Raw genomic sequence first — 24,120 nt, forward strand, 5'->3', positions numbered from 1 at the left:
GCACTCATACCGCACGCAGACACTGACACACACACACACACACACACACAAATCTTCTGTGAGCTAAAGCTGCGCCATTTGCTGTGTGTGCTCCAGGTGCCATGACACAAACCATCATCTCAAGAAGCCAATCATATTAAAAGCATGAGTCATGTTGCCGCCTACACTGGCTCAGAGGCTTTAAGTGGTGTCATGTTGGATATCGTCCTCCATCCACACACTGTGACCCAGATCCCACAATCTCGGCTGTTTTTTTTGGGGGGGGGGGGAGAATTTGACTTCAAATCTCAGCATGTAACTACAGAGCACTCTTGAAAATTGTTAAAATACTGTGTAACAGACATATAAAATTCAAATTCATTTCATTTTTGTGTAATTTAAACGGAGATGTTTTCACTCAAAGACGAGAGAGTTGAAAAATCTATTAGCCGTCTTCCTTTCAAGGGCGATGAACTGGTCTAAGATTTCTAAGTGAGCTCGCTGCTGACGTGATCTATTATATGTGCCATCAATCAAGTGTTTCTTCCAGTGCCTTTAGTCTGAAACACTTTGTTCATCACAGTACGGCTTCATTGTCAGGAGTCGTTTCTTCTTTGGTGAGACACATTTCCATTGGTGCAAGATTCTCACATCTGATTGGCTTTTATCAACACTTCAGGTGTGAAGTCACAGGTGTGCTGGGTGTAATCTCGGAGGGAGGGTCGTATACGAGGCGGCAGCTGAGCTAAGAGAGAGAGAGGAGGAGGAGGAGGAGGAGGAGGAGGGGGAGAAATGAGGAATTCGCTCTCGGCCAAGTGCAGATTCATCTCTGTCCTTTTGTCCTCCTTTTCCCTCTGTGGAGCAGCGTTCTGTTTACATTCTGTTTTATCTTTTTTTCCCACCCCCCCTTCCTGCCGCTATACTCTGTCTTGTGTCTGTGTTTGTTGTTCCTGTTGTTGTTTTGTGTGTAAATGTGTGTGTGTGTGTGTGTGTGTGTAGACCACTAGGGCCTCCGAACTCGTCATGTCTCATCTGTCATCCTCATTAGCTCCCCACAAGGCACAGGTGAATTACTTACACACCAATATTTCCTCTCTCTCTCTCCAAAACTATGCCTACAGAGTCAGGTTGTTTCCTTCTGATGATACTGACCTTTACTTGTAGGCCTATTTGCATATTCTCTCTTTGTCTCCCTCCTTTTCTCCTCCTTTCACAACCTCACGACCGAAACGTATCACAAAATGCCCATGACATTTATATTGACATTGTTTCTTACTTCTTAGATTTTTCTTGTGTAACTGCGGCAGACGGGGTACCATGGGAGTATGTTGTTAATTTCCACGGCTAGGTGCCAGACAAAACCCCTTGGAGATGGATTACGGAGGTGGACGAGGGACTTGCAGTGGGGGTGGCTACTGACGAGGGATGGAGCCTGGCTGACTCGGCTGTGTCTTTACATAAATCATGACAGGGGTAGAAACCCCTCAAGACAGAGCCGGCGCATTGTCTCTTCTCTCTGGAGACTCAGTCGAGAGTTATAAGCAGTGAGATAAGCGTCTCGGACTGGAGCGTGCATGTGTGTGTGTGTCTGTGTGTGTCTGTGTGTGTGTGTGTGAGGACCCAAGAGAGAGCGAAGTACCAAAGCAGAGAAAATTGTGTGTAATTGATGACTGTGCGTGAGTCGGAAGACAGGACTGACCCCTTCGCCCCATGAGACAGTGTGACACTGTCGCACTAGCTGGCTTACATACATGCATGCGTCAACAAGAACCACGTACGTAGTGCCCACATATTAGCAACGTCTTGGTATCAACACTCGAGTACTTTTTGGGTTCCAACAGAAATGTGCAAGTTTTGAAATTTGGCATCTAATATTTGGTAATTGATTGCTGAGCTTGTTTACTTATTCTTTGATAAAATATTTCCACGACTGATTGAAATCAGAAAACCTTTCTGACTATATATTATTTAGGCAAAGTTCTCTGTTTAACACTGATGCATTGAGCAATTTAAAATATTTTGTTTGAGGTTAGATTTCTAAATTTTTGTCATGGATTAAACTGCCCATTTAAAAGTTCCCAGAGCCCAAGGTAACATCTTCAATGGTCTTGTTTTGTCTGACCAATAGTCCAAAACCCAAAGATATTCAACTGACAATAATATAAAACAGAGTCTAGCAGCAAAACCTCACACTGGAGAAGCAGGAACCAGAGAATGTTGAATATTTTGCCTTAAAAGAAATGACTTGAATTGTTTATCAAAATAACTGATGATTAATTTTCTGTCAGTTGACAAACGCATTCATCTACTAATGGTTTCAGCACTACTAATGTTAATTTTTTTTTGTTTAAAAAGTCAAAATGTTTATATTCACCAAACTAAGGCAGTGTAAAAAGTATTATTTTGTATCAGTACCAAAATTCAAGCATCACATGGCACCGTTATCAAAAACAATACCTAGACTTAACATGAATATATCCTTGTAAACTACCTTTTATTAATTTGTTAAGATGAGTCAGAGGATAAACAGTGCAAACTAATGAACTGTAGTGTCAACTCAGAAAATGTAATTGAATGTGGTCATTTTATTTTAAAGCTAATAGTTTAGAAAGAGTTTCTTGTATGTGAATAGAATTTTTTTTTTTTTTTGCCTAAAACAGATGGTCCTCCCAATTACTGTCACATTTGCTGAAAGACTAATTAGTCCCTCAATAGGACCTTCAAAGTTTGTTGCTTGGTAAAATTCCACTTGGATTCAATCTGACTCTGACCCGATGCTCAACCCCTCTCTGCGATGGTATTTGTGATATATTCCTGTGAGACGTACTGTCGGGCGTTCACTGCAGACTTTTGGTTTTGATTGCATCTCAATGGGCTTCTTTTTGGATCCAGTTCCTTTTTAATCTTGCAGAGCGCATGGTAAACTAATGGTGTACCACGGCACAGAGGCTCTGGGGTAGTAAGAGCTCTGTAAACTATTACCCTGCCTCCACAGCGAATAAAATTAAAAGATGAATACTGTACAATGAGATTCTCAGCTGCAGTTCGTCCCATAGGAAGGAAGCAGAAAATAGAGTAAACTCTACCTCGAAATGATCCTTATTTAACTGGATGTTCAGTGGTGGTGGGTAAACAGCGTGTCATTTCCTCCCTCTGCTGCTCAGTACAGTACTATCCCACTATCTAACTAGATTTCATGATCGTCAGCGCTGACCACTACCTAAAAATCCTCCTGGGACTGAAAAAAAAGCTGCAGTTATAGCTTGGCAGAGCGTCCTAATGGAACGAGCCATGAGCATCACGGTACAAATGGGTCATTAATGTTGCTTGAGCTGTGGCTAAGTGAAAATACATCAGACACTGACTCCACAGGAAGACGTCGGATTACTTTACAACAAGGCTCTTGAAAATAACGCAATTTTTCCCCATTTTCTGTGCAGAGAATGTAGCTCATTACTTTTCTGACAAGCATTTAGGCATCTCCATACCAGGGGTGCCAGCAATGCCAGAAGGCTCTGTATATTAAACAGCCACAAACAGCACCACACCCACTGCCTTAGCTCATCTCACCCCCTCTTTTCTCTCTCCCTGGCATATCTTCTTGTGTAATTAACAAGGCTTAGAACACCCTCACAAATACTGGTCATGCTCACAAAAAACCCACATTCACAGCCCTGCGCTGCGTGCTGACGCTCACATCGCGCGCGCGCACTTTCCCTGCATGTAATTAACATGGATTATGGCACAGCATGGTATTCTGCCAGAACTGTTTTATTAACCAAAAAACATAGTGTGTGTGTGTGTGTGTGTGTGTGTATCTCCATGGCTGCATGTTCAAACGACTGGCACATACGCATGCACATATTCTGGCACCGATGCAAACTGCAGCATATTGTAGATCAGTGCTACTCGGCCAGGCAGTGGGGAGGTGACATCAATCAGACTAAAAGCAGGGAAGCTGCCTTTGTGTGTGTGTGTGTGTGTGCACATATACACACGTGCACATAAAACACACTTAATCGTGTATACAAGAATAGACCTCTTTGTGTAATCCTCGCGGCGGTATAGAATAACGGGGTAGAGAAAGGGAAGGAGAATGAGAGACTTATCATTCCTCTTTCTTTTCTAAATTATCTCTTCTCCAATTAATAGCCTTTTCATTAAAAGAGAACAGAAGTAATGACATTTTGGCAGAAGAGGTAGTACTATCTCTCTTTTTTCTCTCTTTCACACACAGACTTAGTGATTATCTCCTAATAAATGCAAAATATCAACATTTAAGCCAAGACAGCGCTTACTCTGGGCAACTAATTTAGTCGCGGCTTTCTTGTAAATGACTGCTTGTCCTTAATCACCCCTGAAACAGACACAGTGATTCGGAGACGACGGGGAGTGGATATGCCACATTATGCGGCTCCGGCCCAGTCTAAATGACCTCCCACCACTCCTAACTATATTACAACTTCATCTCCCAACATACTTCACCAATTACCGCCACAGAAGGTCAAAAGGTGATGGAAAACACAGACAACTCATAAATCTCAAGGACAGTAATGACAGCAGGGAAAAGGGCACCCACACACACATATGAGCTGAACACCTATCCAGAATTCGTCTTCAAAAAAAAAAAAAAAGAAAATAAAAAAACAAGCAGAGACGAAGACGGGAGGGGGGAGTAAGTGCAGGCTGAGGGGGGGGAAAAGTCTTGGAGCAATTAATTTTTGACTGTTTTGTCATACAACCCCCGAAAGTGACAAGGTTGTTCATCTCGGATCTGAGGGAAGTTCTGCAGTGACGGCTCTGCAGTGTGCAAAATGTGAGAAAAACAAAAATAGCACTTCATTGCATCTCTGAGAGAGAATACGCAGCCAATTAAGTCATGATGCTGATTGCCCTATCCGCAGTGCATTTCCTCTGCTTCCTCTTCTTGTGAAAGAGAGAAAGATTTCAAAAATTCAGTGCCGCTCTGTTGTAGCTACCACGTGTGTGAGGAGGGTGGATGCACATGTCACACGTCTTCCCATGTGGTCATTAAACAGCGACGTGCATTTTACATCACTGTTGCAGCGAGACGACTCACTATCCTTACGATTTCTCCGTCTCCTCTCCTTGATCTTTTTATATTCATCTTATTTTACGCCGCAAATTTTTCTCTATTCGCTCGTTCTGTCTACCTAAACCACCGCCCGCTCCCCCCCCTCTCCCATCTCTCTTCACCCCACTCTGTCAGTGTCTCCCGTCCTCATCCATCTATTTATGGGTGTTCATCTCGACCACCTGCTAACCCTCTATTTAGTTCACATCTGTGTCTGAGCCGCACCATCTCGAGCACACATTCACCGATACAATACGAACCTCTATGCACGCACAGCCGTACGCAGCGCTATACATGTACACAAGCTACTACACTGTTCTCTTCTTCTCTTGTCCTAATTCTTCTCACCCGAGTGAAGCTTGAAAAGGCACCTTCACACACACACACACACACACACATACATACACACACGCACACAAGCGGATACTAGAAAGAGGAAGGCAGTGATCTAAAGATCTAAAAATGTAACTGGCTTTCTGCTAATGATTAGTCTAATCAAATCTTTCTCCAGATGCACTCTAATTAGGAAAATTACTCTGTGCTGCAGTGAGTAAAAATAGGACAGTTATTTGGTGTCAGCTCAGATTTTTATTGTTGTTCCTGTTGGCCTCATTGCTGCTGCTGCTGCTGCTGATGATGATTCGGATGATGATGATGATGATGATGGCAGCTTTTAAGAATTTTTATGGTCTAAACTTCTTAAAAGTGCCCTTACAGTAACTGCTGTACCTGTGTGGATGTGTGCTTGTGTTTCTCCAGGGCTGCGCAGTAGTTACTCCTGCAGTGTCTGCAGTGTGGTCCTCAACTCCATTGAGCAGTACCACGCACACCTCCAGGGCTCCAAGCACCAGAACAAGTGAGTACAACAACTCGTCACTGTGTATGTATGTATGGATGAATGTACAGATGACTTAACAGTCAATTGAACTGAAGGAGAACTGTGGCGTGAATGTGAGTTGGGCTGAAGACTGTATGAACTGAAGCACAATCCCTTCTCTTTCTTGCTTATAGAGGGAGATGTATGTCATATGACAGTAGACATTGAAGTCACCACAGTCACTCCGACCTGGGTGGCAAACATACAACGCAACAGTCTTTACACGTACTGTGTATTCACATAGAAAACAAGAAAAAGCTCAAATGGTAAATGCAATGCAAATGAGGATCATGGTGGATCCAAACCCAAGTCTTTTATAAATATAATAATAGACAAGCAAAGATCATAGCGTTGGCATTTCAACCGTGTCTCCTAGAAATGACATTCATCCACAACTAATTTGCAACAGCAAATATATTGTGTAAAACATATAACGCTGCCACGATTATGCTTTCTATCACGATAATGAGGAAATGTTCATTAATGGGTCCGCCAAGCTGCAAAATGTTTATTAAGATTGTATCTGTAAATATCTGTTGTTTTCCTACAATATCTGCTCTTGCATTACAATATCCACTTGTAGCGAATAAAGCATGATAAAATGTTTTTCTGGTTATGTTTAGGGGCTCACAGCACTTTGTTAAGGTTAGAGAAAGACTGTTGTCTCGGTTTAACACTGAGAAAGTTTGCAGTGACTTGACAGACGAGGCCCTGTGCTTTGTACACCCACCATCCGCCCTGACCACCTCCATATATTTACCATCAGCTACATAAATATAGTGCTTCCTGCACTAGAAAAATATTACAAGTCAACATAATTATGTTTCTCTCCAAACTTAACTTGCAAAACAAACGAGTACTTTGCAAATGTAATTTCTAGGAGACAGTTGGACATATGTATTGCAAGGGGACAAAGTCAGAGAGCTGCACTGGGCGGGACCGCCTCAAGCTATAAAATGATCAAACTGTGTAAATATCTGATGAGCCTACATAAGCCACATCGACTTGATGAGATAATGCACACAGATGTGGAACAGGCTGCGGCAGCATATTGTAAATATTGACAATAACACACTGAAGCGGTGTGGTCATTTCCATTATGGATTTAAAGAATGTAATCCCAGCCAATGTGAGGGGAATTATATCCACCAGCAGAAGGGACTGTGATATGGAACAGTTACATTTCATGCATTTACCATGAGATAGCTGTGAGCGTGGTTATAGGCAGAGTCTGTGTCTCTATGCATGTATGTGTCTCTCTATATTTAAAGCAGTGTAATGGAAATTAAGTGTCTTATGAAGGGAGTATTTGTCAGATAAAAGGGTGCTTGAGGATATAATTTTGTTGTTGCGGCTGTTTCTTGTTTTCTTTTCCTTTTATTCTTTTCTTCTTCTTTTTTTTTTTTTTTTAAGCACAATTCAGCTCAAATGTCTGTATTTATCCACCCTGGAGCTTAACTTGTCTGGGCTACACACACCAAACTTCTGCAAACAAGTTAACTCTTAGACAGAGACTGGTGGGTGTAGTGAGAGAAACAACGGCGATAACAAGGATGAGAGAGGCAGAGAGTTGAGGACAAAGAGACAAAAACAGAAAGTAAATAATAGGATATATTTTCTTTTAGCCAAGGGTAAATTCTAAATGCCCTTTTCTGGTGATGATGAGAATCATCATGGATGCTCTGTATAGTATATGCAGTATGTGATCTACATGGACACACTATAGTTGTCATATTTTTCTCCTGTTAGTATAATACAACGCAAAAGCTTCCATCATAACAAATCACTCAGTCTCAGTCAGTGTCAGAGTTGTGGTTTATAAAACAAGAAAGTCTGATAATGGATTCCTCTGCTCCTGGTGCATCTTTATAGAAATTTATGAGAAATTGATGCTGTTATGAAGAAAACAACAGCTGATTCGACAGATTTTTTGAAATGTGTTGGAAATACCCCAGTGCTAGATTTTAATCTTGTTTCAAGAACATTTTTGGCACTCAACAATAGACTACATAATATTTTTTACTTTTTTTTGATATAAGTTAACCGGAAACTAGAAAATAAAATTTGGTCAGGCAGCTGAGACTGCTGCTAGAGCCATGGCTCGGGGGTGAAATGAGTAAAAAAATGTGTTGGGATGGAAACGGGACCCCTTAAGGCATTTAAGTTCAGCCCAACATCCAACAATAAAACCTTTTTTTTTTTTTTTTCCACCTAGAGTGTTAGCAGTACATTCAGAGAGTTTCGGTGTGATTTGCTGAGCTTTAGCGATAGCGGCTCTCACCAGCGCAACAGAACCTAACTGGAATTTGGTTTGTGAAGCTGAAAGCACCAAAAATTACATTCAGAACGTTCAAACAGAGTTGCATACAGACGCTGATGTTATCCACAGAAGCCAATGTGATTTTTTTTTTTTTTCCTTTCCTTGCACAGATCAGTTAGCAGGTGTATTTTGATTGAAACTAGTTCTCAAAGGTTTGCAAATGAATAGGAGTAACTGCATCATTGTATTTGGAGAGATATGTTGTTGAGTAGGTGGCAAATATGTTTTATTGTGTTTTTAGGTGAAACTGAAGGTCACAGAATTGATGTTCACAGCAGGCAATGTCCATTAACAACTGCGTGTCAGTAAGCAAGATAGGTAATGCCCAACATAGCTCACTGTAAGTCAGTCTGGATAAGAGTGTCTGCTGAACTCCTAAAATGTGTGATTGTTGAGGTGTATAATATTTCTGCACAGGCTTTATAACTCAGGGCAGGAACAGTGGCTCATAACTCTCTCCCGATGTCAGTTTTACTGTCGTAATGCGGAAAAGAGAGCAGGACACACTGACAGAGTCGTGTTTATGAGGGAGGAAGAGAGAAGAAGCGAGACAGATCGACACGGGAGAGACAGTATGCACCGCACACAAAGAGAGACAGATGGGCAGAGAGATGCAGTGAGACAGAAAGACACATCGTGTTTGTGACAGAGGCAAAAAAAAAAGGGGGCAGAGAGATGGCAAAAGACTGAGGAAAAATTGATAAGAAGAGACAGATGGACATGGAGAAAAGCAGTAATATGGACAGAAACAGGATGTATGAGAGACAGAAGGGTGCAAAGAGCAGAAAAAAAAAGTTAAACAAAACTGCAGGAGAGAAAAAAAAAAAAAAATCTCCTTAAATTGAACAGAAAGGTGGAGCCAGAGAGATAAGAAGCAGATTTGGAGCGGACACTGAGGTGAATCCAGGGTTGCTGACAGCTGCAGGGCTTTTCTGCTTAGGGTGGAGAGGATGGATTGACAGGGAATCAACGGATAGAGGGCAGTGAGAGACAGACTGAGAGAGAGGTACCAGGGAGATTTATAGGAGTAGCACTGATAGGTCACTGGATAGAAGAGGAGAAAGTCCCTCATCCACCTCATCAGACAGGATTACAGGAAGTGGAGGAAGTTTGGAAGACAAGTGTGGAGAACTGGTCTCATTTCAAGGCAGCGGAATTTACTGAGAATTGTTCACGGGGGATGTCGACAGGAGGAGGAGAGATAATGCTGACATTTTGGAGCGCGATGAGTGTTTGGTGACTTTTAAAAGAAAAAAAATATGTTTTTTCTGAGAAGTTCAGTCGATGTGTGTGATGGGACCTCATGATGTCTCTGTGGGTGAGAGATCGATAAATGTATACTGAACTGAAAAGAGAAGATAGCGGGATCGTTAGGGGGGAGTAGAGTTGGAGATTGATTTTAAGGCCAAAGTCTCAGACTTAGAGACATCACCCACATGGTCAGTTTAAATAAGAGCTCAATGGCTCAAACGTCCATATGGTTCATCATTTTTTTGTTTTCATACAGATTTTTAAAAAACAAGCAGATTTGTATTACCAGATTTATCAGTGATTTTATGTCCAGTACACCCAAAAGTTCCTGCACTGCAGTCAAACTTGTTGTGATGTTCGCAGCTGCTGATTATGTAGCACAGTCTGTCCAAGTAAGAAAAATAAATGGTTAAATTACAGAGGATGACACTGCAAACGACAACAATTAGTTGATTAACAAATCGACAGAAAATTAATCGCCGACTATTTTTGAGTCATTTTTTAAGAGAAAATTTCAAAAAAATTTCTTTCCAGCTTCTGAGATGTGAATATTTTCTGGGTTTAGTTTATTGAGTCTTCTGACAGTAAACTGAACATGTTTGGGTTATGGACTGTTGGATGGGACAAAACCAGACATTTCAGGTTGTCTGTGGGAAACTGTGATCGACATTTTTCACCATTTTATGGACCAAACAACTAATTGATTAATCAAGAAAATAATAGATTAGTCGATAATGAAAATAATCTTTAGTTGCAGCCCTAATATTTTTATAATTTCATAAACAAAGGGTTTACCCAGTTGTATTATTGATTTATAAGGGGAGAGATGTGCTGAGGAAAACTCGGGAGAGACTCAGCAGCAACCTATTTCTCCGTTCTCTGTTTAGCATTGTCAAGTTAGGCTAACCCATTGTTGCTAACTATGGAGCTAACGCCCTTCACTTTTCCAGCAGTTGGGGAAACAACAGACGTGACTCTTTTTTGTGTAGAGAAGCTGCAGCATTTAGTAACTGAAACGCTGCAGTCTGTACTGCCCATTTACTGCCAGACTTACTGCTAACCTTTTCCTCTGCTCCGCTCGCCTTCACCGTTGCACATTTTTTGCTTCTGTTGGCACCTATTTCATCTAATCTTCACCAAACTTGGTACATATCATATTTAGATGACCCCAAATAAAACCGAGTGCGCCCTCAAAGCACAAGCAATTTTACAGTGCAACAGTCATGAGCCCTTGCAGACTTACTGTAAAAAGTCTGTGAGAATAAACACTGGTGCTGGAAATAAGTCAGTTGCCGGCTCTGTTGCACTGCTGTATTGATCCTCCGGGAAACATGCAACAAAACTAAAGGTTCCACCTCATCGACCTCACTTCCTCTGCCTTCACCCAGTCGCTCAGGTGAAACAATACGGGTACATGAATGTGTGTTAGATATCACTTTAGGCTATGTCTCTCTCACTTATATACACGCTCCCACACACACTCTTCCTATTCTTAAATCATGTGCATTTCATTCTATTCTTTGCAACACAGTAGTATTGGGGGCATGATATGATAGCAAATAACTCCCCTGTCACAGTGTTTTGTGCAGCACTTTGTGCAAAGTGTTACTCTTTTGCTGACATGGGGATGTAAACACACTTGTGTAAGCACTAGACACGACTCTAGTCTAAAGCACTTTGAGATAAGGAGACATAAGGGTCCATAAATGAGGACTGTGTGTGTGTGTGTATGCATTAGTATTAGTTTGTTTTTGCAGCTCATGGCATGAATACAAACGTTAAACCAAGTCTCTTCCTTTTAAGAACAAGCTGTCTGATTATGGGATGTGGTTTAGATTTGTGTATAGCTATTTGCATGTGTGCGTGCATGTGTGCAAATGTCGACGCGTTTGTGAGTACTTATGTGAAAGAGGCTGCTGAGATTTTTCCGTTCATATCTTAGGGTGGGACAAGGCTTTGCCAAAATGACGTGAGCTCTTCCACCCCAACTTTGAGTATGTGTTTATGTGTGTATATATGTATTTGTGGGCCGTGTGTGTGTGTGTGTGTGCATGTGTGTGTGCTTTCACACTCAGGATGAGCTTTGGCTTGTGTAAGGAGCTTTCCGGAATAGACGAAAGCGCAGCTGACAGCGGCAGGGGATTAACTCTCACCGAAGAAACATCCATGAAAACTGTGTGTCTACGTCTACATGTGTATGTGATGTTCGGCGTGAGGAATGTGTCATCAAAAAACAACAACAGATTTCTCTATTCTTTAAACAGCTGGATGCGTCTATCTGCCAGATATCCTTATCTGTACCGCACATCTGCTTCGTACACAGTCAGCTGCAGGTCATTTGAAACGCTGCAGACTCCACAGTTACTCCAGACTGGCTGCTGTAATTGGACCTGTACAGGATGATAACAGCAGAGATATAACTAGATAAACTTGGCAGAACATTTTCACAGTTTACAGTGTGTTGCAATTAAGCGAATGCACTATGCTGGCCAGCAGACAGGAACACAAGTGGGCAGCAGAGCTGTACCAGAAAAGAAAATTGATGAACAAGAAATCCTCATGTAGGTTGCTGGCATGAGTGTTACAAAAAAATTGATGGCTAGTTTTGAAAAAGTGAAACCATAAGGTGACGCCGTCAAGTGTTTTGATGAGGACAGGCGGTTCCCAGCAGGTAGTCAGTCAAGTTTTGTAATGGTTGTAAGTGGCTGGCAAACTTTGGACCTTTCCTTGGAGAGGTAAAATTCACATGTCTGCAGCTACGACTTCAGAGAAAATGTCGAGTCAACGTTTCTTTTACGCTACTTTTTTTTGTTTCTTTGTTGTTTGTAGTTTTGTTTCCATGGAAGTTTGCAACAGTAAAAAAAATGCAGATTATTTGAATTTTGTTGTGCAGTTGAAAGACGTCTTACTGATCCCACAAAACATTTTTGCAAATCCTATAGCCTCTATTTACTTACATTAGTAATATAGATGTAAATAATGTATTGTTTATATTGTGGTTTTCACATAAACATATAATATTAAGAAGGTAAGTAACCCTCAAATTTGGTTATTAAACAGTTTTGACAATGATATGTAATTACAGCGAGATATCTTACAGTTGCATAAAATCACAAAAACTACAAAATGACAGTACATAAATAAAATAGGTGAATCTATCGGGTCGATACAATTGTGCTGCAATTGATTTTTGTATACATGTATCTGCCAACATTGATGCCAGTATAGAAATACAGTATTTGCAATATAGCCCAAGCAATACTATATCTTTTAGATTGATATTACGACACATGAAGTTTAAAAAATTCTTTGACAATATATTGGTGGATAGTGATGTTTTAACATTAACACATGACATGAACATACTCTTAGATTTGTTTTTTGAAGAATTGCGACCAAAATACACATTAAGCTGGACATTTTTCAGTTGTAAAATCAACTTGACAATGTTCTCTCGTATAAAAACTATTTAATGGTGACATTATCTGTAAATTACCTCAATTTGGCATTTCTGTAATGAAATATCTTGTCATTCATCGTCCTACATATACACTGATACTGATATATCTGCAATAAACTCATGATATTATATCAGCCTGTCCAATTTATCGGTCTAGTTCTAATCTCCAATAAGCTAATATCTGCTCATAATCGTGCTAATTTATCAGTCAAACTCTATTATAAAGATCCTCCTCTTTCTGGTTCAGTATTGTTCTTGTTAAATCCAGTAGTCTGAGGCAGAAAATAGTCCCTGTACAGAATATTCTCAAGCAGGTGATGGATTTTTCTGCAACAATTACCAGCAAATTTATACTGCCTGAAAAGTTTTTTGTCTAAGTAATATACACGCATTAAATTAAAGGAGAAAAAAAAAAACAGAAGAAAACAAGGGAGAGCAGTAATTAGCTCCTTGGAGTCCACAAGAGAAAACAGAGCAACCAGTGAAGTGCAGTTTACTTGATGGGAGTTGTCAGCATGCTTGTATCTCTGACCAATGACACTGGCTGGCTTTAACTACCCGTATAATATTATTCATGTTCACATCGCTCACAAGGACTGTATGGCCTTTGCTTCCTTGGTGCTTTTTCATTATAGGATTCTGACCTCTGACCCTGTCTTTATGTGTGTTTATGTGCATAGTGTGTGTGCTTGTGTTATGAATGTGTGTGTGTGTGTGATGTTGATGCTAACGCAGACCCCAAGGGTATGATGGTGAGGTCGGGGACAATCCATTTAGCCTACTCACCCTGGTAATTATTCAGCATCAGTATCACTGAGGACACACACACACACACACAGACTAGAAAACAAACTAATGCACATTTAAGAGGCAGAGGCACGCAGAGAGAGGGTGGCAAACAGCGTGAGAGATTACAGTGCTTAGTGTAAAGTAACTCTCCATGCAAATGGTTGAGTTATCGACCTGCTAATAGCGTAGGCACGCCGCGTGTATGTGTGTGTCATGGTCTGAGTATGCGTGCGTGCGCGTCCTCTCCCTGCTTGAGGCAAGGTGAAAGGTTAATTCAGGACGTTCGCTGGTTAGTTCTCCTCTCACACGCCTCTTCTGTCACACTCTCCTCGTCTCCCCCTAAAAGGCACTTGTCCTTCCCTTCCCTCACATCCGACACAGTCTTTTTATACACACACACACACACACACACACCGTGCCCTGAGTTCCTCTGTGTGGTGATGTTAATAAGATTGGGGTGAGGGGGTTGGGGGGGCGCTCACAGTTCTGCTCCCCTAGCAACTGCTGGACTGCGTTTACCTGGCAAACACACTAACGCACACACACACACACACATAGACACACACACGCAGCATGCCAAGGTGACTTTCACATTCTCACAAACACTTCCCTCAGACTCATAGCTCTCTCTCTCTCTCACACATTCTCATCCTCGTATATCTCACATCCCACATGTGTGGCCTTGGGACAGATTATTGGATTAGTCTATTAACAACCCCCCCCTCACTCTGCAGGACCCACATAGTCCATGACCTTTTTTTACCTTCTCCCTTCCTGCCTTGTACTTTTCCTCAGCTATGTCACCTTTCCTGCCCTCGTCCTTCCTTCCTACATGTCCTTCTGCCTTAACATTTCCCTCCTTATTCTGATTCATAGCACATACTAATAGTATGTAAAATGTGTGTGCCATGTTGCAAAGCATGTAAAATGTTCATGTTCAGCACACACATTTGCTGTGGTATGTGAAATGTGTCAGTTTGCATGAAAATACTGGGTATGTAACCGATACTCCCATAAGGCTGTGCGATATGGCTGGGGATTGGGGTTGATTCTGCAAAACACAAGCTCGAAACATCATATTTTTTAAAACGAGCAAGAATAATAAAAGACCTGCACCACCTACAAGGATATCATCCTTATGCATAAAATACAGGTTATCCCACACAGCTACTGACTGTCAGTACCAGATGCTTCAACTGAGCAGAGCACATCTAGTGTAATAATCAGCACAGAAAGAGCAGAAAAGTCTGCTCACTAATTTATCTGCTGCTGTTTTTGTTTCAAAATTGTGGGTTTTTTTTCAAGTTTTCTTCTATTTTTTACTTTATTTCTTGTGGATTTCTGTAGTTTACCTCCTCAAGCCTCTAAAAGTTATTCAGAACAAAACAAAACAAAAAGTTCTCTTTCTTGAGCTGCAAGGTCAGTCGATTCATTTCTTATTCCTTTGACAAAAGATTAATCCGCAACTATTTTGATAATTGAATAATGATTTTAGTAATTTTTTAAGCAAAAATGAAAAAAACGAGATGGTTTCAGCTTCTCATGTTTTATTGCATTTCTTTGTCGAACTTGATGATAAAGTGAATATTTGGGGTTTTGGACTGTTGGTCTGACAAAACCAGACATTCGAAGATGTAACCTTGGACTGTAGAGAACTTTAACAGATATTTTTCACTATTTTTTGACAATGTACAGACAAAATGATTAACCAATGAATCAAGACAATCATTGGTAACTTAACTGGTAGACAATCCCAGGTAGACTTTGCTTTATTTTAAGGGGTCACTGGCCAAAAAGGTTGGGAACCACTGCTTTACAAGACATCAGCCAGATATCAAGATAGAGCAGATTTTTGCTCAATTTTATGGTCATACTGTACCCTATAATAATAGGATAGGTACCCGGTAGTTAAATAATAACTACAGTATAACTTCCAGATTACTGCTCAGTAGTTGTACCTGTAATAATAGAATACGTACATGGTAGTTAAAGAATGTACAGCTTCTTTGTAAGTTCCTGAATCGTTATTCCATTATTCCATAACTTCACATCTTGTTCCCCTGTACCTACATATATGTATCAGTACGTACTGTACTGGTACACCATTAGTACATGATTCTTTGTGCCATGTTGTTCCCATAGAAACAGCTCAATCAGGGGAAATTTTCAAAACAATATGAATTCTGATTAATTTAGTGTGAAATAAGAGTTAAATTTAAGGGCAACAAACTTCTTCTGGAATTCCAAAGGTTCTCAATATAGAGTTTAAAATATTGGTCAATTGACGGAAAATTAATTGCCAATAATTTTCATAATAGATTAATATAAAGCAGAAATGCCAAACATGTTGGTTCCAGCTTTGCAAATGTGAGGACTTCCTGCATGTAGAATATCTTAGGGTTTTGGACTCAGTCGAACAAAACAAGCAATTTCAAAACACTCCCCTGGGGCTCTGAAATTTTTTTTTTTTACTATTATTTGACATTTTATAGTCAAAATTATTAATCAGTTAATTTACAAATATACAAAAATAATCACAACTGCTCAACTGACTTCTTTCTTTCTGCAATCTGACTCTGTTGCCCCCCAGAACGGACCTGGTTTTAGATCTTTGACCGCTCGTCCTGCCCCACACAGCAGTTTTAACTCATCTTGTTGTCCTTCCCTCCTTCGTCGCTGCTACCTGTCCCTTCCCGGAGAACAACGAAAGCTACCAGAATCGTGCCCACCCACTCCTCTGAGAGTCTAAAGTGCTAGATGAGTCCTGACAGAGCAGACAGGATGTAGAGGCCACGGTTTTAACAGCCATTACCAGGATAGGTGCTGACAGCTATGGTGCATCCCTCGCTCTCTCTCTCTCTCTCTCTCTCTCTCTCACACACACACTCTATCGCTCTCCATCTCTACATTTGAAGTGTGCGTGTGTGTCCTAACGCTCCAATTATTAATTGTGGAGGAGTGGCGTTTTAACGAGGTCTGTGATGAAAATGGTGGAATTTGGGAGACTTGTTTTTAAGTCAGACTCAGACCGATGGCCGCGTATGGAGACGAACATCTTATTCTCACTTTATGTGTGTGTCTGATTTTGTTTGCCTCACTGAACAAAGGTAAAAACAGACTAAGCTCAGCTCACACTGAGGAGAAAACAATTCAGAACGGCATCATGAAACAAAGATGAAAGAGGTACTGCATTACTTTATTGCTAGGATTTCTGCTGTGACATTCAGGCAACTGAATAACTGAAAGCAACTCAACATTTCGGATACACTCTGTGATGATTAGCTGCAGGATTACTGAGATTTTGGTGCCTTTAAATCCCTGTGTGTACGATAGTGGGTCAAAAATAGATTTTTCTAAAAATGCCTTCTCAATTAGTTGGGTGTAGCTTAGCTTGAGCTTCCATCCAACTTATCTCTTTGTTTTAATTAAGTATGGCGTGTTTGCCTCTGGAGTTGCTTTGTTTCTTGGCGATAAAGCTACAGAATGCAGCCACTGCGCCTGTCATCATGAAAAACAATCAGCAGCTCAAGATAAAGGCCAAATCCACAGTAATTATTGCACCTTAAACATGAAGGTTTATACTCCTATCTTTCTCCTTTGTTTTAATTTGGGGAACAGCCAGATAGAAGGCATAATAGATGGCTGTAATTATGAGAAGATTGTGAAACGGGATTATCGGTTAATGCTTCACACGGAGCCGTTATCCTCGGTAAAGGGGAATTCTCTTCAGTTGCAGCAGAGGAATAAAAGCAATGCAGGGTTACGGTGTTTCATATCTGCACATTTGAGGACTTTGTTTATCTTGCTATTGTACGCTATATTACGAATGGCATGAGACTTGGACTTGCAGGTAAATGAGATTACTTCCCAGGGACTGAGCATGGCACAAACAGAATATCTTCCCCCCAGTGGGCTTGATGTTCCCTGTGGTTAAAGAGCCCTGTCTCGTCGGATCTGCCTGTGTCAGAGACTAAACAAGACTAACAAATTCTTTCCTGTGTTTTGTTTTCAGCCTGAAGCAACACCAGCAGTAAGCCACCGAGACAGGCCACTCTGGAAAGAAGAAGAGATGGAGACAGAGATTATTGGAGTAAACAACATTAGAAAAGAGGACTCTTGTCAGAAACTGAGAAGTATGAGAAAGTAGTGCAGAGTAACTTCAGTGTGTGTGTGTGTGTGTGTGTGTGTGTGTGTGTGTGTATGTCTGTGTGCGTGTGTATGGGTGTCAAGGGCATCCATGCATGCATCTACAGAATGCATGTGTGGGTCATTGTGAGCGTGCTTATTTCTATCTTTGATCTAAAAATATATCTCGGAGATTTATTCAGCACCTAAGTGTTTGACATGAGTTCTCGACACCAACAGCCATCAGAGGAATTATGGCTGCTCGTCGCCACATAACTCCTGTGTGAATCACAATCCTAAAAATTGAACTGATGTCAGTGCGTTGCCCGGAGTGGTAATTATCGTTACAATGATCGTCATAGAACAGCAGTAATAAAAAAAAACTCTGTCACTAGCCGCCCTCTGAGTGTTCTGACAGTGATCCAAGTCTGAACACGATCTTCTGTTTCTACATGCATTTCACAGACAGTGACGCTAACAGTGGCACACGCATGGCTCACTTTCAGACCACTTGAGACCTACTCAGGCCCCGGCTTTCAAATCCAAGGACACGAAAACTCCCGATGACCTCAGCCATTACAGATTGCATGAATTTCCATAACTTTAAAAAAGGTTGTTTTTTTCTTTTCGGTTTGAATCTTGTGTTGTCTTTAAATGTAGTGGATTGGTGTCACTTTACTCAAATGATGGATGTGTTATTTTGAAAACCATCTTTTCATATATTCCATGTAATCGAAAAAAAAACCTGGAGACGCGGCATGAATACAGGACAGGAGGCAGTGGAGAAAAAGCAGCACAAAGACTTTTAAACTCCTGCTTTGACATGAGGGTCTGTGCAACTTTGTGAATCATCTACTGTTGAAAACATTCCTACAGCACTGAATACTGATGTCAGATGCAATCCGGAGGTACGAAAAAATTCCTGTCTCTGCTGAGATGGGCGACATGTAGACAATTTTTATTTTTCTGTTGCTGTGGCCAGAGAAAAAATTTCGGTCCCGATTCATGTAGCAGCCAATGTACAATACAACTGGGATGTGATTCAATGCATGCAAAATGTAAAACGTTGCATTCACTTGCCTTTTTTAAACCTATTGCTTGCGCGTTTTGGCAATAGCGCTGCTTTCTAGTGATAGCTTCGTAATGCATTACTGCACATGCTTGCACCTGAACAAAGAGGTCACCTTTTAGTACTGAACCGGCTTTGTTTTACCTCCTGATTTATTCATTACAAAACGAAGACCTTTTTGATACCTATAAATTAGACCAGTCACCGCTGTATAACTCCTCTCATCTGTAGTGTCTTCAGAGTGTCTGTAAAGTGAGTTTCAACAATGGTTTGTAGCACCTTAGCGAGGAGAGAAGACACGCTCCGCTATCCTGTGCTGGCTGACATCGGCCCTGAACTGCACTTCGTTATAAGCTGGATAAAGGACTGAAGAACACAGCTCTCAGTGCTAAACTGTCCTCTGTTAGTTCTTGTTGGACAACCTCCGTTTTTTTTTTTTTTCTCTGTTAAGCAGTAAACATTAAAAGCATTTTTTTTTTTATTTTGTGCTTTGTTCATTTCACGGTGAGGAGAGTGAACTTCAAATGACCTGATTAGAAATTGTTTTTCTTCTGCGGATGTGGATGAGTAAACGGTTTTTATGCAATCACAGTGTAATATTAACAACCTTACCGATGCGGTTTTGAATTGAAATAGTTTAATGAAGCAAAAAAAAAGTGTTCTGTGTAAATAAGCAGTAGCTGCAGGTGAAGTTTGTGTTTTAAGAAGAGTTTTGTATTCATAGTGTTTATCTGCACTGAGCCAAGGGGTGATAAGGGAAATGTGTTCATATGGATATTATTGAAAACTACAAAATATGCTGACAGTGAAATGAGAATAAATTGTCTTTGGGGGGTGTCATGTTTTTGAATGGCTAACCGTCAGAGAAATAAACTCATCCTGAGCCAAGGAGTCAGTGATCCCGGATGAAATTCCAGTCCTAATCTGAAACCACACGGAAGAAAGTCAGTGTCACCGAGAGGGATTCTGGTAGCAGCTGTTTTCATGAAGACAACCACTATCCCTACACGGACCCCCCCCCGCCCCCCCCTCACAGAAACATCTGATGTGTGACTGTTTTGCCAGTGGATTCATAAAACAAGCCAAGGCTTCCTTCGATGCAGGATTACAAACTGTTGGATTCTAACACGACACCTAATCTACCGATCCTCTGTTGTCGGCGATGCCATCAGGAAAAAAAAACATAAAACCGAGGATCGTTTGGCATTTACGACGCACATCATGACTGTTTTGATGACTATTTACACTGACTCCTTTCTCTCCAGCACTGGTGTATTCACGATAGAAACGGTGTCTCTGTGTGTGTGTGTGTGTGTGTGTCAATATCACAGTCTGTGCAGAGAATGACTGGGCCATGAGTCACATATTTTAGCAGATGTTACATAATATATGACAGATGTATCTATGGGTAGGAATTGTGTGATATGACGCTTGCGGGTGGGTGTCTGTGTATGTGAAGCTGTCAGCTGCACTGGCAGTGTGAGACGCTGTGAGCTGTGTACCATAAGCACATTTGTAAAGACACCTGATGATGAATACAATGAAGATGACAACTATATCTATTTTCTCTTGCAAAATTCAGACCTGTGTTTTTCTTTTCCTTTTTCTGGCAGCAGTCCTCTATCAACACACATACAAAACTTCATGCTTTTCAGTTGTATTCACACAATAATATTACAATCATTGATCTTATTTAAGTTGTAATCCTTAAAATGTCAATCCTGGCTGATTTGGCAACACCCCCCTGCTTAGTGGTGGTAACAAGTGTGTTTTAATATCGCAGCAAACACCCTGTGAGCGGCCACTTTGTCAAAAATTAAACAAAGCAAATGAGCGTTGTTTTAATAGAGGGGTCAATCAAAAATAATTGAAACCGCAAGCAATTTGATTTCATGATGCACGTGGCGCATAAAAAGGAGTCGGGTTACCTTGCTGTTCACCTAACAGGCTCACTGTGGCTGCTTTTTCTTTTTACTCGCTGCAATCAATCAATGACATAAAATTAAAAACAGTAACACTGGATTGCACGCATGCCCTGTTAATCCAACACAGGTCATTTGAATCCAGCCTGGGAATGCTGGACTCCACTACTAATGATTAAAACTATGCTATAGTGTGATAATTACAGAATATAAATACATGGACTGACTATTGCTAAAACATGCAGACCATAAATAGTATCAAAAACAGGGATTTGGTTTAATTAACATTTTAAGGATTACAACTTTCAGTAATCTCCTTTTACTTTAATGTCTCTATCATTGTTCTCTTGTCACTTCATTTCCCAAACCTCATTATTTCTCTGTCTGCACACTAAACTATGGTTACTGTGTAGTTTTATACACATTATGAACAAGAGATGTGAAATGTGTATAATGAGATAAAATCCTGTGATATGAATGGATATTTGTATTTTTGAATCAAGCAGACCAGTTAACACACCAGTGGACGAGTGGTGCTGAATGTGGACGACTTCACGCTGACAACTCTGACAGCACAGAATACACAGGGATGTTATGAAAAGTAGAATCGGATATTTTTGAGGTCAATACCCAATAGCTCATCATCAGCTCAGATCATTTTTTACATAAACATTTTGGAAAGAATCCCTTAAACTTGAATTGTTCTTGTTTTATTAAAGGGTTTCCCACAACATACACAAGTGGAGGCGCACTGACTATCCTAAAACAAAAAGCGCCTCTGCTAACGTCAGAACGCATTATCACACTTTATACACGCTTTTATAATATTAAGCTTCAGGGATAAAGAGCAGAGGTGCTAATTGCCACAACTTCAATGAATAAGCTGTTTGGTTAAAACTTAATCTAGTAGCTAAATTGATGAGACAAGACAGCACAATGCCATGAAAAGAAAACCTGAGTTTTTACAATTTAGGGAGAAGAAGACAAAACCAAACTCCTTTGAGGAAATCTGAACTATATTAATTTTATTAAAGATTTTAATAAAAAATATTTTCCAAGCGGGAGGTTTAACTTGTCAGTGCTCTCTGGTGGACAAACTATGTAACACTGTCTCTAATTAACTTAAAACTTATCTTTAGTATCTAAACAGCAATGTCTTATATGCTAATTTAAGAAGCTCAAACAAGCTCAAATCTACTGATAATATCAACCACATTGATGTCTTGTTTGGATGCTAATGTATAGTAAATTCAATTTGTGTAGAAAGTGAAAAATACCTGATTTTTCTTCATGGCCACTGTTGGAGGCTTTGACTGCCAACCACCATCACAAACCTACAGGTTCACATCTCATATTGCCTTAGAGGGAGATGTCCTTGCTCCTGTCACAACACTCAACTCTCTTATACACACACACATAATATAGATTTTCATCAGGGCCACGACTCATCATTAATTCATGCAGAAAAGGAGGAAGCACATGAAAAGCGTAGAGGTGTGACCTGAGCTGTGTGTGTGTGTTGTTCTGTGAACCTTGGATGTGACTTGTGTTGAATAAAAAAAAAAAAAAAAAGCAGATGAAAATGTTGGAAGATTAAAAAAAAAAGTAGATACAGTTTGTTCTGATCAAGCAATTAGCTTCAAAGCTTAGTTCTCACAACAACGTTTCCATAGTAACGTTGCTGCTGCAGCTCGATGAAGAGAGAGGAAGGCGGAAAGTTTGAGGTAGGCTGAGAGCACCGTCACAAAAACACACACATGCTTTCCTTAAAATCTTGTTAAAATAAAAAAAAAAAAGAGCATAATAACCCACAGACTTTCCTCATGAGCACAGTTAGACTGAGCTGCAAGATATCTACACAAAGAATCAATGTGTTTTTAATTTCTCTGAATGGAAACTAGACTGTTATTTATTTACAGAAAAAAACTGTGCAGTAAATGAGTGAAAAAAAAAAAAAACAAGTGCAAGGGAGAGAGAAAGAGAAAGCAGCAAGGCGGAGAGGAAATCGATGTGAACGGGAGAGATGCTGTGCACGCTTAATGGCCCACTGTAGTCAACAGGAGATGAGCTAAATAAAACATTAAAGCTGGTATTATGTCATTTCCACTGCGCCATCCAACCACTGTGCACCATAAGTCAGGGGGTGTGAGAATTCTAGGGCATGTTATCTTTGGTTCATACATATTCATGACCCTATCACTGTAACCCCACGTTCTGCTGGCATGTGTTTTCCGCAAAGGTAATCTCTCTGCTGTGGTTTGCACGAGCCGTTTCACAGCTCCGGCTTCTTGAACTCCCTTCGTTTGAAGCACTAATGTGGCCCCGGCCCTCGCTGTAGAGTTTACACTGAATTAGCTGCGGTAATTGATTGTGTAATCGTTTCCAAAACACATGAAGGAGGATCAGTGAGTCACTGTAATGGTACCCAGAGAACCAGTAGACTGGGTGTTACAGTTTCCTCTGTGTGACCTCGTATAAACTGCATCATTATGAGAAGCATTTGTTGAGAATGTCGACATATGTCTTCAGTTGACATTTTAAAGGATATATGGGGCACCGGGGTCGCATGAAGCAACAATCTCTTCCCGTGGAGGCAGCGGGGGGATGATTTCATTACTGTAAATTACTGTCTATTTATGAGTGTGAAGCAATTGTGCGCACTGAGTCACCCCTCTTGACAATTGGTAAATGAACAAACAAGAATAGCTTTCAGGGGAGGAACAACGTTGGCTGTTAAAATTTCTGAACTTCTCTTTGATTCAATTGTACTTTCATTTAGTAGAGTAATAACAACGCCCGTGTGATAGAAAAGGTTACACTGATGGTGTAGAGAGAGTGATATTTATTCATAAAAGCCTCTCACAACAATCACAAAGAACAAGGACAGACGATGAACACAGGATACATTTTTTCTTTTTGTCTCTGTTACATAAATACACAATCATTAGACGCGTTTAACCTGCATATTTAAAACACAAACTCCTATTTGAGCCAACTCTTACCTCACCTGGCACACGTTTTTTGTCTGCCTGCTCCTAACTGGCCGTTGCCGTCAACAATTGTGATGTGACCCCAGAAAGCCCAGCAGCAACAGATTTCCACTCCGCTGCTCTGCTCCATGCAGCAGGCTGTTTGTTGTCAGAGTCTGTCAGAGCTTCCCTGTCAAAAATCATTGTCGCTATCACAATATTCAGCCCCACAGCCCCTGCTGGCATTTGAGACAGTGGATCAGA

The 24,120-nt window shown here is 40.6% G+C and overlaps 1 protein-coding gene across 2 annotated transcripts in view; it reads left to right on the plus strand.

Annotated features, from left to right (window-relative positions):
- The window catches only part of zgc:171482 (zinc finger protein), a 60,521-nt gene extending 39,156 nt beyond the window's left edge, over positions 1–21,365 (plus strand). For both annotated transcript variants that reach the window (XM_067610101.1, XM_067610102.1), the window contains exons 6-7: positions 5,834–5,930; positions 17,784–21,365. In XM_067610101.1, the coding sequence (XP_067466202.1) occupies positions 5,834–5,930; positions 17,784–17,805 (119 nt within the window). In that variant the 3' untranslated portion in view covers positions 17,806–21,365. The remainder of the gene's footprint in view (positions 1–5,833; positions 5,931–17,783) is intronic.
- Positions 21,366–24,120: the final 2,755 nt, after the last annotated feature.

This window comes from Thunnus thynnus, chromosome 14 (genome assembly GCF_963924715.1).
Source record: "Thunnus thynnus chromosome 14, fThuThy2.1, whole genome shotgun sequence".
Taxonomy (NCBI): domain Eukaryota; kingdom Metazoa; phylum Chordata; class Actinopteri; order Scombriformes; family Scombridae; genus Thunnus; species Thunnus thynnus.